Source organism: Octopus bimaculoides, chromosome 14 (genome assembly GCF_046866305.1).
Source record: "Octopus bimaculoides isolate indiv1 chromosome 14, ASM4686630v1, whole genome shotgun sequence".
Taxonomy (NCBI): domain Eukaryota; kingdom Metazoa; phylum Mollusca; class Cephalopoda; order Octopoda; family Octopodidae; genus Octopus; species Octopus bimaculoides.
Genome location: NC_142941.1, coordinates 61083358 through 61098033, shown reverse-complemented (window position 1 = coordinate 61098033; position 14676 = coordinate 61083358). Strand labels below are relative to the sequence as shown.

The 14676-nt window shown below is 37.3% G+C and overlaps 1 protein-coding gene across 1 annotated transcript in view; it reads left to right on the top strand.

Annotated features, from left to right (window-relative positions):
* Positions 1–8597, top strand: part of LOC106870530 (SMAD family member 6) — a 112447-nt gene extending 103850 nt beyond the window's left edge. The window contains exon 4 of the mRNA XM_089363149.1: positions 640–8597. Coding sequence (XP_089219275.1) covers positions 640–1169 — 530 coding nt within the window. The 3' untranslated portion in view covers positions 1170–8597. The remainder of the gene's footprint in view (positions 1–639) is intronic.
* Positions 8598–14676: the final 6079 nt, after the last annotated feature.

The following is a 14676-nucleotide window of genomic DNA, read 5'->3' as shown; positions in this document are numbered from 1 at the left end:
GTTATCAAGTTGTGGTGAGGGGGCATGGACACAAAGACACGCACATATATATATATATATATATATATATATATATATATAGGCGTAGGAGTGGCTGTATGGTAAGTAGCTTGCTTACCAACCACATGGTTCCATGTTCAGTCCCACTGCGTCGCACCTTGGGCAAGTGTCTTCTACTATAGCCTCGGGCCGGCCAAAGCCTTGTGAGTGGATTTGGTAGACGGAAACTGAAAGAAGCCCGTCGTATATATGTGTGTGTGTGTGTGTCTGTATTTGTACCCCCAACATCGCTTGACAACCGATGCTGGTGTGTTTACGTCCCCGTAACTTAGCGGTTCAGCAAAAGGGACCAATAGAATAAGTACTAGGCTTACAAAGAATAAGTCCTGGGGTTGATTTGCTCGACTAAAAGGCGGTGCTCCAGCATAGCCACAGTCAAATGACTGAAACAAGTAAAAGAGTATATATATATATATATATATATATTTCTTAATTTTTTGTTACCCTTAGACTTATTAATTATTAAATATATATATTTATATATATATATATATATATATAATGAGTGAAGAAACTTCTGTCTTTGACCCTCAAAGCTGTACTAATTTTTCTTTTTCTTTTGTTTTTTTACTTCCGCAGATGGTGTCAATGGTACACAGAACTATTGGTGCAGCATCGCATACTGGGAAATGAAGGAGCGAGTGGGACGGTTATTCCGTGTGCAGCAACCAACCATAAACATATTTCAACTCTTACCTCATGGTGACGGCATGTGCCTCGATATTCTACAGACCGAGTCCAGCCAGGAGGCCGTTCGGCGGACCCGCGAGAAGCTGGGGCTCGGAATCATACTAAGCAAAGAGGGCAACGGCGTATGGGCATACAACCGTTCATCTTGCCCGATTTTCGTCAACTCGCCCACGCTGGAGACCCCTAACAGCCGAGCGCTGGTGGTACGGAAAGTTATGCCCGGATATTCAATCAAAATTTTTGACTATAAATGTTCGGAACAGTTTGAAGCAATCCGAGATCCTCAGTATTTAGACGGGCCTTATGACCCCAGTTCCATCCGGATCAGCTTTGCAAAAGGCTGGGGTCCTTGTTACTCTAGACAGTTCATAACTTCTTGTCCGTGCTGGATTGAAATTTTATTGAATGTCAATAGGTGATAAAAATGTTAATACTGTTTTACTATTATTATTATTATTAATATTATTATTATTATCATTATTGTTTTTTTTTTTTCATCTTTTATTTTAAAATCACGTTTTTTTTTTTTAAATTAAAATTTTTTTTTTTTATTATTATTTTATTTTGAAAAATGTACATATGCCTGCAGGCCATCATAACCATGTTTCGAAGGGGAGGTGGAGATATACTTTTTGTGTGTGTGTGTACATGAGAGAGGGCGGGAAGGGTTTTTTGTGCGCATGTGTATGTGTGTGTGTTACCCCCCTCCATTGCGCATGCCCTTCTAATTTAACAAAAAAAGCTGTGTGAATCAAGTGAAACATGAGCCAAAAGAAAATGCACTGGGGGGGAAAGGTGAACCACTGTATCCTGGGATGGGGTTACTATTATCATGTACTATGGTCATAGAAGTATTATTATTATTATTTAGATTAGTACAATCAGTAAGGAAGAAGGGATATTTAGTTACATTCCTTCTGTATGATTTTTGTTTTTTAAATTTTTCCATGATCAACATTGCTTTCTAAGGTTGATATAACTTACCCCCTCTACCCAAAACTTGTAGCATTAGACTTAAGTTTGAAAGTAATTATCAAAATCTTTATTGTTATTATTATTATTAATATCAATTATTATTATGGTGGTGAGCTGACAGAAATGTTAACACACTGGGCGAAGTGCTTAGCGGGATTTTGTCTGTCTTTATGTTCTGAGTTCAAATTCCACCTAGTCAACTTTGCCTTTTGTCCTTTTGGGGGTCGATGAGATAAGTACCAAAATTGTTGCCCTTGTGGCAAAATTTGAAACTATTATTATTATTATTATTATTATTATTAAGGTGGTAAGCAGAGTTGTTAGCGCCCCAGGTAAAACGCTTAATGCTATTTCATCTGTCTTGATGTTCTGAGTTCAAATTCTGCCTGGGTCAACTTCGCCTTTCTGGGTTAACTTGAATACATACACCCTTCTCTTTGAAATCCTATGGCTTTGTGTCTGTATAAGAATATATTATTATTATTATTATCATCATCATTTTATTTAGACACCTTTACATTTGAGATTCCAATCATGTGGGGTTTGATTGTATCAAGCAGAACTTTCTGCTGCTTTACAAATACTTGGCCAACATACCATGTCATTAATTATCTAACAGCAATTAAGTCTTTAAATTTGATGATTTACATTAAGTGCATATATGTACATATAGACACAGTGTGTGTGTGTACACACACTCATATAGTTGGGGATGGTCATTTTTTGCTAATTAAACATATGCACTATTTGATCTTCACTTTAGTTTGTCTGTCAAAGTTCTTTTGCCACATACTGTGACCTCTTCTGCAACTCACTCTCCCATATGTCTCCTCTTGTTTTGTCTATTCCATTTTGTTCTTCTCTTGCCTTAACATTTCCAGCCTTTAACTCTGATCAATTGTTAAGTGTGTAGTCTTTATTTAACTATGTTCTGTGTGTAGAGAGCAACCTTCTGGGGCTGAACTGACGTCAAGTAGAGATTATTAGAAGACCTCGCGTGCTTCTCTCTGAAGACTGATTTGACAGGTGAGTAAGAATATGAGAAAGCTCACAGACACACACAAGTGAGAAATGCATCAAGACATGTTTCTGAAAGTGTGATACAACCTCTTCAGTAAGGAATGTAAGAGGATCGGCCAAATTTATAAGGGGCCAAACATAAACATGAGGATGATGATTAGTAGTAAGGAAAATAATAATAATAATAATAATGGAAACAATAATAGTAATAGTGGAATTCTGATCTGTATGTGTGTATAAAAATATAGGTTCTGGACATATGATAAGAAGCTTGCTTCCCAACCACATGGTTCCAGTTTCAGTCCCACTGCATGGCACTTTGGGCAAGTGTCTTCTACTATAGTCTCAGGCCAATCAAAGTCTTGTGAGTGGATTTGGTAGACAGAAACTGGAAGAAGCTCGTATGCATGCTGTTGTGCCTGTGTTTATATCCCTGTAACTTAGCGGTTCGGCAAAAGTAACTGATAGAATAGGTACCAGGTTTAACAAAAAAAAAGAAAAGAGAAAAAAATGGAAATAAGTGCTGGCTTTGATTCAGTCGACTAAAAATTCTTCAAGTCGCGGTACCCCAGCATGGCCTCAGACTAATGTCTGAAACAAATAAAAGATAGGAAAAAAAAAGCGAGTTGGCAATCTCAAACTGACAATGTTTTGGTGAAGAGGAAGTGGTGCAAAACCAAATTCACATCAATGATAATAATCATTTCTAATTTAGGCTCAAGACCAGCAATTCTGATGAGCGGGATCGTTAGTATTATCAATAATAATGGTGATGATGATAACTGAACAGTACTAGTAATACACTGGGGTTTCAGTTCAATCGAACTGACTTGCACCCTCCACCCCACCCCCACGTTCTCTCTTCAATTTGTGATCTGATGCTTCTCTGACTGATAATTTTTAAAATCTACCCCCAAAGTTACAAAAGGCAAAGTTGACCTTGGCATGGTTCGAACCTTGTAATGGTAGCTTTAGGCACTTGGATATTTGGTAATTGCTTGGATTTTGCTATTGTGTGTTTGAACTTGAACGACTGTATTATGGTAGAGTCACTGTTGTTTGGTAGAAATTTTTTTTTTTTTAAATAAGTACATTGTCTCTAGCATTTATGTACTTTTTATTTAAAGTTATCTCTATAGATTTTCTATACAAATTCTATAGAGATAACTTTATATATCTTGTGTTCAAGTACTGTGGAGGTCAACTCTACCTGTCATCCTTCTGGGGTCAGTAAACTTAAAATACCAGTCCATGCACAAGTGTTGATTATTTAATGAACTACACGCACCACCATAACCATTTCTGGATTTACGATCTTGTGCCTACTTGTACCCCTGTGTCCAACATCAATTATCTTCAACATAGTAGACAACCGGTGTTGGTGTGTTTATGTCCCTGTAACTTATGCCGTACAAAAATTCGAATCAGTAATAACGGTAACTCAACGGTACCAGTAATACACTGGGGTTTGGTTCAATCGAACTGACTGCACCCTCCACCCCCCACCCTCACGTTCTCCCTTCAATTTGTGGTCTGATGCCAATCTAAGTAATTGCTGTCTGGATGTATTAAATGCGATAGGAATGAGCTAAAAATGCTTTGCCATGTTTTGCAACCGTATTTAGATAAGACAAGTCTGTTAATCTATCAAGTTGGTTAAGCTTTTAATTTGGAAGATGCATTTAGGAGGAGGTCTGGTGGGGGGGGGGGGTAGAAAATACTGTTATCAAACCCCCACCACCACTACTACCGCAGCTGCCACCAAAGACCACCTGGTTCTAATAATGATATGATATTTAAAAAAATACTAGTTTTAAATTGTAATTAAGTATTAAAAAAGCAAAAACCTTTCTGTGTAGTTTCATGTAAGAACTTTTTTCCCAAACAGGAAAAATGAAAGTTAATTTATTTTACTAAAAATCTCTCTAAATTTATTGAAATGCATGGGCTGTTTGGAATATGATCTACAAAGAGAACAAATATTTAAATTTATTTTATTAAAAAGACCTTTCAAGTCTCTCTCTCTGTATGTATATATATATAATACAAATAATAAATGAGTATATGCATATATATGTACATAGTTACATCTACCTGTATATATAGATGCATATCTGGGTACAGGACGTTGCAAACAAAACATAGACAAAATGATAAACAGATATATATATATAATTAATTCTGGTGTCTGCTTGAAATTCAGTTAAACTCTTTGGTGCGGAAAACCTTGCAGATATGAAGTTTCCTTCGTTGTGTGTTCAGTGTTGGTGGTTGATTCTGATGAGGGCATTTCTTTAATGCCTCGTATGTGCTTCTTGTCATTTGTTCCTGTGTGTGTGTGTGTATTTAGCCGCTTTTTGCTTTCTGCTCTGCTGCATTGCTTGTTGGCGTGAATGTTCTCTATATAAACACACTTACTGGCCGTCCATATTAAGTTTGTAAGGTTGTGTGATGTGTATATTTAAGCCATTTCAATTCACTACACAATTTTAAGCATTTGAGAAAAGGATAAGAATCATGCAATCACTTACTTCCTCCCTCTGTCTCTCTTATGTGCTGGAGGCGTCTGCAAGAAATGTAAGCACCAGTCGGAATTAGTCTTTCTTCTGTCTTTTGTTAAGTTGACCTGAGGTATTTGAATTCAGAGTCTGCATCACCAGGACAAATTCTACAAAATATTTTGTCCATTGCACTAACAACTCCGTCAATCCATTCTGCCATTTATTGGCACAAGGCCGGACATTTTGCGAGCATATGACATAGTACTTATTTTGTCGATCCGGAAAGGATGGAGGGCAAAGTCAACCATGGCGGAATTTGAACTCTTAAACACTTTCCACTGGCATGCTAATGTTTCTTGCCAGCTCGTTGCCCAATAATAATAATATTAATGATGATGAAGAAAGTAATATAACTGCCTGAAATTGCTGATTTAGAAATTTTTTTTATTCCAGCAAATATTTACAAATCTGATATATGTATCGTTGCTATTATGTTAAACTGTCGTATGTCCAAATTTGGCCAAATGCGGGGGGGGGGGGTTCCAATATTTAATTTTCCTTGCAATAGCCAGTTCTTTTGGTCAAACAATCGTATTGTCGACAGTTTTGCAAAAATATTGCTGACTAAAAATATCATACATGCATGGAGTTACGATTTTATGCACCCAGTAAAGTATTATTGTTAAGCTGAAACTGTTGCTAATATAAAAAGAAATGGAATGGCGAAACTTTTTTTTTTCGTTTTCTGGAAAAGCAACGTTTTGGATTTACGACACTTTTGCATAATAGCAACGAGATATATACATATATGTGTGTGTGTAAAATCTGGAGAATGTCCAGATATTTCTTTGGGTCCTCTTAAACATGGCTGGAGACTGACTTTGATGTGAGAAGCACTGTGGAAAATTGTGTGTATGTGTGTGTCAAAAAGGTTGCTCTTTTTCCCGGATTCACCTTTTTAATTCCAAACACGACTGAATTCTCCACCAGGTGTAGGAACCAGATTGAGAAGGGAGAAGGGCTCTTAAAGAATGTGAGCCAGAGCGAGAAAGACAGAGACAGAAGAGCAATGTGTGAAGGGGGTTGTGCGCAGTGGGGGGACGGGAGGTTGCCATTGTTCTTGTGCATTTTATCTGCCAAACTGAAGGTTCTTTTCACCGACTGCTGCCATATATATATATATATATATATGCATGCACACACACACACCAAGTACATTACACACAAGTTTAAATGTATATATATGTGTCTGTACGTCTTTTTTTTTTTTTTTTTTTTTTTTTTTTTGCTATTTATTATTTACATGACTTTTTCCCAGAATGTCTTGCTGTACATGTGTGAATTCCTGTATTACAGTTTGCGAGCTTTGTATATGAAAAATGCGCATGAATAGTCGCGGCATTTATGTGAATGGGTATATATGTGTGTGTAATATATATATATATATATATATATATATATAAGAATGCAAAAAGTGGGACAAGAACGCGGCAGGCAACAATAAAACATCCAGACAGTTGGATGATACAAAAAGGGACCTGAACAAAACAAGGGCTGGTCATTCGGAGTTTTCTTTCGTCAGTCGAGTTCCAGATTATCTCTGCAGTTTCAGCTGGTTGTATGTATGTATGTGTGTGTATATATATATATATATATCGATAAGAAGTATAGTCGTCACTAAAGTGACGGAGGGTGCTAGTCAGCACCAACGTTGTTTTGACTCTTATTTCTAGCAATGCTGGCGCTCACTAGCAGCCACCTTATATATATATGACGTGTGTATGTCATGACAAAAGGTTAAAAATGTCAGCGTTTCTTGTTTTACTGTTGGTTTCTAAATTATTTATTTGCTGCATATAATGATAATGATAATAATAATAATAATAATAATAATTAATGACCACGATAAAAAAAAAGATTCATCAAAGAGGGGAGAAACAATAATAATATTAAATCTTGTAAAATAAGGTAAGGGAAAACGATTCTTCCTCGCCGTTGTCTTCTGAATTGTGTGCAGAGTTTGTGTATGTAGATCAGTTTTCATTTCTTACAATGATCATCTGTGCTTACACACACACACGTATGTATATATATATAAATATATATATATATATATAAGCGCATGTATAGTGTCCGTAAAGTTAGTTTGTAAGTAGAAATACTTCCAGTTATAACATTGCGGACCCTACACGTGCTTATGTATGTATAGATGAGTGGACGGACACACATGCATATATACATTCATGCATACATACATACATACATACATACCTGTAGCCTGCACAACTGTCATGGTAGGTACGTATACACAGGTATCTAATTACAACCTAAAACACACCTAGGCAACTAATAGACACCTGATATGGAGCAAGGTCAAGTATCAACTGTGCTTAATCATGTTATTGTTTGTGCTTAACGCGTCCTCCTTGAAAGAGAGGGACGCACAGACAGACAAACAAAATCTTGATATCTATTTTATTCCGTCTATATTGAAGCAGTTAAATATTATCTCTGGTGGAGAAGAAAGAAATACCATGGCCATGTTACTTTTAGTTTATATGTAACCCCCACTCCCCTCCAAAAAAAAAAGTAAAAGATTTATTTTCTTTTTGCGCGCTACATCGTGCGTATCGTGGTACATTTTGTACAGCTTTGTGTACCAGGGCACGGAAACTTTTGTTTAGCAAGTGCTCAACATTTTTTTTTTTTTTCATTATGCAGCAGAAGGGAGTTTCAGTCAGGCTGAGCTTGCTGTAAGTGCAGGTGGCATGTGTTTGTGGGGGTCATTTGAGATTTTTGGCGTCGAGTGATAGGACACCAAAAAGGAGTGTTTGGGTGGGGGGAGGGTGTGTCTTGTGATATATGGCATCAGCGGGTGGTTCTGTTGTTTTTTTTTATCCTCTAAGGTCATGTAATATTTGAAACCGTGTATATTTTGTTATTAGTGTAAAGAAAATTTTATCTAATCTAAAACGAAAAAGGAGTTTGTCCTAATTGTACATTGATTGAAAAGAAACAGAAAAGGCACGTGGAAGTGGATTTTAAAAAGTGGACAGTAAAGAAAAAAAAGGAAACAAAAAAAAATTATTGAAGGAACCGGTGGGGCTGGCTGATGTGAATGGGATTTTGCTACCCGTTTTCTTTACCCCTCTTCCCTCTCTCATTATGTATGAATGAAAGTACGTATATGTGTGTAAGGGAATTTTTTTTTATATTCTCCTCCACATTTCTGGGCAGTTCTGTGAAACAAAATATTACAACAAAAGAAAGCAAAAAAGCAATTGAAAAAAAAAAGACAAAGAAAATACAAACAATTTCAACTCATTAAATGAATTATTTCTATAAAAACTGCTTCTTTTTCTCTTATTATTCAGTCTTCTTGGCTGACATTTTTATTTATTTATTAATATTTTGTTGGTTTTTTTAAAATTTTTTATTTTTTTATTGTTCCATTCTGTTTGCAGCCGGTGAACTGGACTGACAGGTCGGTTGTTCCAGTGTGCTCGACTCTTACGAGGTGGTTTCTCTTTCAGATTGAAATCTCAATTCGATTCACTTCACTTTACAAATGGCCTTAATTAGTGCATCTTGGTGGTGGAGGGGGTGAATCAAAATCCACAGCCAGCCGCATAATGTTCTCGTGTCAATAAGACCATGCACAAACATACTTAAGAAAACTCACAGAATCTACACAAAGAAACACGAATGTATGACCAACACGTTAGTTCTGTGTTTCATACTGGTTTATTTTGTATGGAAGTTTCAAAAAAAAAAAAAATATGGAAACCTACATTTTGAAGTTGAAAACGTTGGCCAAAAAAAAAAAAGGAAAATTTAGCTAATTTATTATTTTCTACTCTAGGCACAAGGCCCGTAATTTTGGGGGAGGGGGCCAGTCGAATAGCAACTGGTACTTAATTTATCGATCCCGATAGGATGAAAGGCAAAGTTGTCATCGGCGAAATTTAGACAGACGAAATACTGCTAAGCATTTCGCCCGGCCTGCTAACGACTCTGCCAGTTCGCCGCCTTCAAAATTCTGAATATTATGTTTTATCAGGGTGCTCAAATATTTGTAGCTTCGAGCCGACCAAAGCCTTGTGAGTAGATTTAGGGAGACAAACTGAAAGAAGCCTGTCGTGTATACAGATACATGTGTGTGTGTCTATTCTACCCCCATCACCGCTTGACAACCGGTGTTGGTGTGTTTACGTCCCCGCGGCCTCACTAGCCTCGTTAGTTGCAAATAATGAACTGTGATATACACACTGCCAATTGACAGAGAAAGTAAAACAACAGCCACCTTATTCTGATCTCAAGCACTTTATGTTTGGCCTCGTCGTGGTCGCTCGAGCTGTTTGAAATGATAATAAAATTTTTCCCTTCATCGATCCCGAAAAGATAAACGGTAAAAATAAAGCTCGGCGGTAATTGAACACAGAACGTAAAGAGCCGAACCAGGTCCTGCAGGGCGTTTATCCCTTCTAGCTTAAAATTATTGTAAAAACCCTCACCCATCACCACCAAAATTACGATTGCAATTAGGAATGCATATGGGTGATTAGTCTACATTACTCCTTAGCATAGGGCTAGTTTCTCTGCTGTATATATATTCCCCACCTGGGAGTTGCTCCGTCGCAGGATTACTCATTTTTACCAGCAATGTGGACTGGCGCAACGTGAAAAGAAGTGTTTTGCTCAAAACACAACACTCCGCATCGCCCGGTCCAGGAATCGAAACCACAATCTTACGATCGTGAGTCAGTTACCCTAACCATTAAGCCATGCGTTTTCACAGGGTTGCATATGCAGCTCCTGCTGTTGCTTCATGCTCTTGTTTGATGAAACTGGGGTCATCTCCAGTTAGTGGTCCCAGAGACGTTATCATTCATGCGTAGAGCCGACAAGGTACTCTCCATCACTGGCCCCTCTGCATCTTCCAAGGTGACGTTGAGCCTCCGAAAAACTTTCTTAATAACGTCCAGCCGTCTGCTACAAGGCCTCTTCCAGCCGGCAGCAGCTGCGTCAAATGAGAATAAAGTCCTTAAAGGATGATCTAGCGGGAGATGGCGAACATGTTCGTACCAGCGCATGCGACGGATACCTATGAGGTAGGAGCCTGCGGGCTGATGCGTATGCAGTTCTTTGTTGGAGACGTGATGGTATCATCTGTACTAAATAATATAAAGTCGCCAAGTTTTCCCCATTCATTTATATTAATAAAAACTACAATGTAATAAAGCTTTATTTATTCGTTATATTTATCAAATTATGTTTTTCTTATATTCACGCTGTCTCTCAATAACAGGACACATCATAAAGGCAAGTAACTAATACTGGAACTCACATATATATCTTTTCTACTCTAGGCACAAGGCCCGAAATTTTGGGGGAGGGAGCCAGTCGATTAGATCGACCCAGTACGCAACTGGTACTTAATTTATCGACCCCGAAAGAATGAAAGGCAAAGTCGACCTCGGCAGAATTTGAACTCAGAACGTAAAGACAGACGAAATACCACTAAGCATTTTGTCCGGCGTGCTAACGTTTCTTATTTCTTTATTGCCCACAAGGGGCTAAACACACACACACATATATATATATATATATACATATATATATATATATATATATCCATATATATATATATATATATATATATATATATATATATATATATATATATATCACTCGGTCAGGTGACTGACCAGACTATCAGATGTTGTTACACATCGCTGGTCACAATACGCTTTGCATCGCTTTAGCGTTCGAATGACGCCACCACGCTGGCTGGGCGAGCAGACCAACAGATCGAAAGGGGAACTAAAGCAACGTAAAGGCTACAACGATACAAATGCAAAGCGCATTGTGACCAGCGATGTGTAACAACATCTGATAGTCTGGTTGGTCAAGTAATCACATACATAAAAAATATATACATACATTATATATATATATATATATATATATATATATATATATATATGTGTGTGTGTGTGTGTATGTATATATACATACACACACCTACACATCGCGTATCTGAAATACTGTGTCTTGTATTCTCAATAGAGAAGCTTTGTGGAAGAACACTGGTTGTATGTGTTAAACGCCGACATTGATGCTTGCATCTATAAGTCAAAAAAGATATCCATCTTGTGGAACGTGGTAGTTCGGTCCGCCGCTCTGTAAATAGATGTCTTGCATACGGCTTGTAAGCAACAAGGTTATTTTCCAATTCAACATAAGGTCTACTGCAGTTACATAGTTTGAAAGGAAAGAGAGAGAGAATGGCTCTACTAAACTGCTTTCCTAGTGGCTGTGTGGTTAGTAGCTTGCCTACCAACCACATGGTTCTGGGTTCAGTCCCTCTGCGTGGCACCTTGGGCAAGTGTCTTCTACTATAGCCTCGGGCCGACCAAAGCCTTGTGAGTGGATTTGGTAGACAGAAACTGAAAGAAGCCTGGCGTATATATGTATGTGTGTCTGTGTTTGTCCCCCCACCATCACTTGACAACCGATGCTGGTGTGTTTACGTCCCCGTAACTTAGCGGTTCGGCAAAAGAGACCGATAGAATAAGTACTAGGCTTACAAAGAATAAGTCCTGGGGTCGATTTGTTCGACTAAAGGCGGTGCTCCAGCATGGCCGCAGTCAAATGACTGAAACAAGTAAAAGGGTAAAAGAGTAAAAGAGAGTCTTCTAAATGCAGAATTGGTTTCTGAACTCAACATCTATTAATATGAATTTAATTAAAACACAGCTCTAATGTTCGAGTCAGAAACTTGGAGGATCGCCTACCTCATAAAAACTAATCTACAAACCTTCGTCAAGAAATGTCTGCACTTCAGCCCTAAGAAATTCCAAACGGAAATATTTGGGACTGATCGATTCATACTCCCATCAATCGAGAAATTCTGCAAAGGAAAAGGGGCTAGATCGGTCACTCTCTAAGGAGACCTCCAAGTAGCATTGCAAGACATGTGTTAGACTGGCAACCTGAAAGAAAGAGAGAAGTTGGATGACCTAAGGAGAGCTAGAAAGGGTTGCATTGAGGATGAAGCAAAATCGATCGGGTTCTCTTGGTCTGAAATCGAGAAATTCTGGAAACGTGCTAACGATTCTGCTAGCTCACCGCCTTGAAAATAATAGTAATAATAATAATAATAGTAATGATAATAATAATAAGGCATGACTGTGTGGTAAGAAGCATGCTTCCCAATCACATGGTTCTGGGTTCAGTCCCACTGTCTGGCACAGCGAGCGAGTGTCTTTAAATGCCCTGATGCAGTACCAGGCAGTGGCTCTCATGGCTTCTGATCTGAATTGATTGGCAGTGTTATCATGTCCATTGTTTGTCTCGGTATAAAAGATGGGCTACAGCAAATATTCTGCTTAATACCACAAATTTGCTTGTCAGTTGTTTGACCTTAACCAGTTGAGCATGTCCCTTAGTGGCTGACGATATGTGCATCTCTGATCACGAGCAGAAGTAGCCATGTGTTGCGAGGAATTCTTTGGGTTTGAATAATTCATCTCTGGAAACATGGGTGTTTTGCTCAACATCCTTAAACAAACCTTTTTCAGGGACCTTTTGAGCGGGTTGCGCTACTCGACCTGAAGAAAATTCTAACTGTGCCCACCTGCGAGGACATGCGCTGTTTATCTTGATAAGAGATCACCATGTCGCGCACATATGGTTGTGATGCATGTGCCTGGTGTACCCTTATCAGACGGGTAGTCATGATGGGTATAATGGACTTCGTATATTTTACCCCAGTGTCACTTTGATGGCATGCGCTGCTCTCTCACTCAATAATAATAATTATAATTATAAAACTGCTCTATTAAGAATACAAAACCCTGTATTGAAGACGTATAACATTTATTCAGTTAAAAGAAAAAAGGAATCCACAGTTTCTGTAAAGAGTTACTCTATTCAAATTACAAGACCCAAATATCTAAGACATACAACGTTTATTAATTACTTTACGTATTCACAGCACAGTTAATGTATGCGTTAAGTAATAAGCTTCTTTCTCTATTCAGAATAGAAGAAACGTTATCTGGGACACAAGATACACACCATACATTCCGGACACACTTCCTCTGAAAAGAAACTGCTCTATTCAGATTACATGATTATGTATTAAAGAGACATACACTATTTACCAAGAATACTGATCCTCTCTACAAAACCGTTCTATTTAGGCTAACAACTACAAACAAGGTCCAAACAAACCATCATCCACTTTCTTTTTTTTTTTTTTTTTTCATCAAGGATACATATGTGTTCCTCTACGAATGTTGCTCTTTTCTGAATACAAGAACTTCCTGTATTTAATCACAGACCAATTTACAAAATTGTGTGATATCATCGATGAAAAAACAAACATCCAAAATAGGTTTTCTCTTTTTTTTTTTTTTTTTTTTTTTTTTTCTGTTGCGAAATGAATAAATACAGTGTGTTAGCGACATCAGATAACCAAGTCCCACGTGAGATTTCGGAGAATTTTGTTCGGAAATTTTATTTATTTATTTATTTTATTTTATGTTTCAAACAAACCGAACTGTCTTTTATGGCAATATCTATCTCAGTATCACGTTTTTTCTCTCTCTCTCTCTCTCTCTCTCTCTCTCTCTCTCTCTCTCTCTCGTTCTTTCTATCTCCCTCTTCCCCTCTTCTTCTCTTCCGAAGACCAGACAAATAAATAAATAATTTCAAAACCTTAACAGACAATTTATACTTTGTTGTTATATATCAATTCATTGAAATAAAGCATACGGTAGGAGAAGATTGGAATTGGCTCGGATTGGGGGATGATTGGAACTGGTTCCATAAGTTGGGATTTATTTATTTCATCGACCAACTCTCCTTAGAAAAAGAGAAAATGCAAAGAGGAAGGCAAGACACCGACCGGAATTTGAACACAGATTGTAAGGGTTCTTCGTAACTAAGTCCTAAAAAGGGTCTCTTTTGCCGAAACGCTATTGTTACGGGGACCTAAAAACACCAACATCGGTTGTCAAGCGATGGTGTGGGAACAAACACAGACATACAGTTTCTGTCTACCAAATCCACTCACAAGGCTTTGGTCGGTCCGAGGTTATAAGTAGAAGACACCTGTCCAAGGTGCCATGCAGTGGGACTGAAACCTCAACCTTATGGTTGGGAAGCAAGCTACTTACAACACAGCCACGCCTGCGCCTATATATATATATATATATATATATATATATATATATATATATATATATATATATATATATATATATATATATATATATATATATATATATATATATATATATATATATATATATATATATATATATATATATATATATATATATATATATATATATATATATATATATATATATATATATATATATATATATATATATATATATATATATATATATATATATAT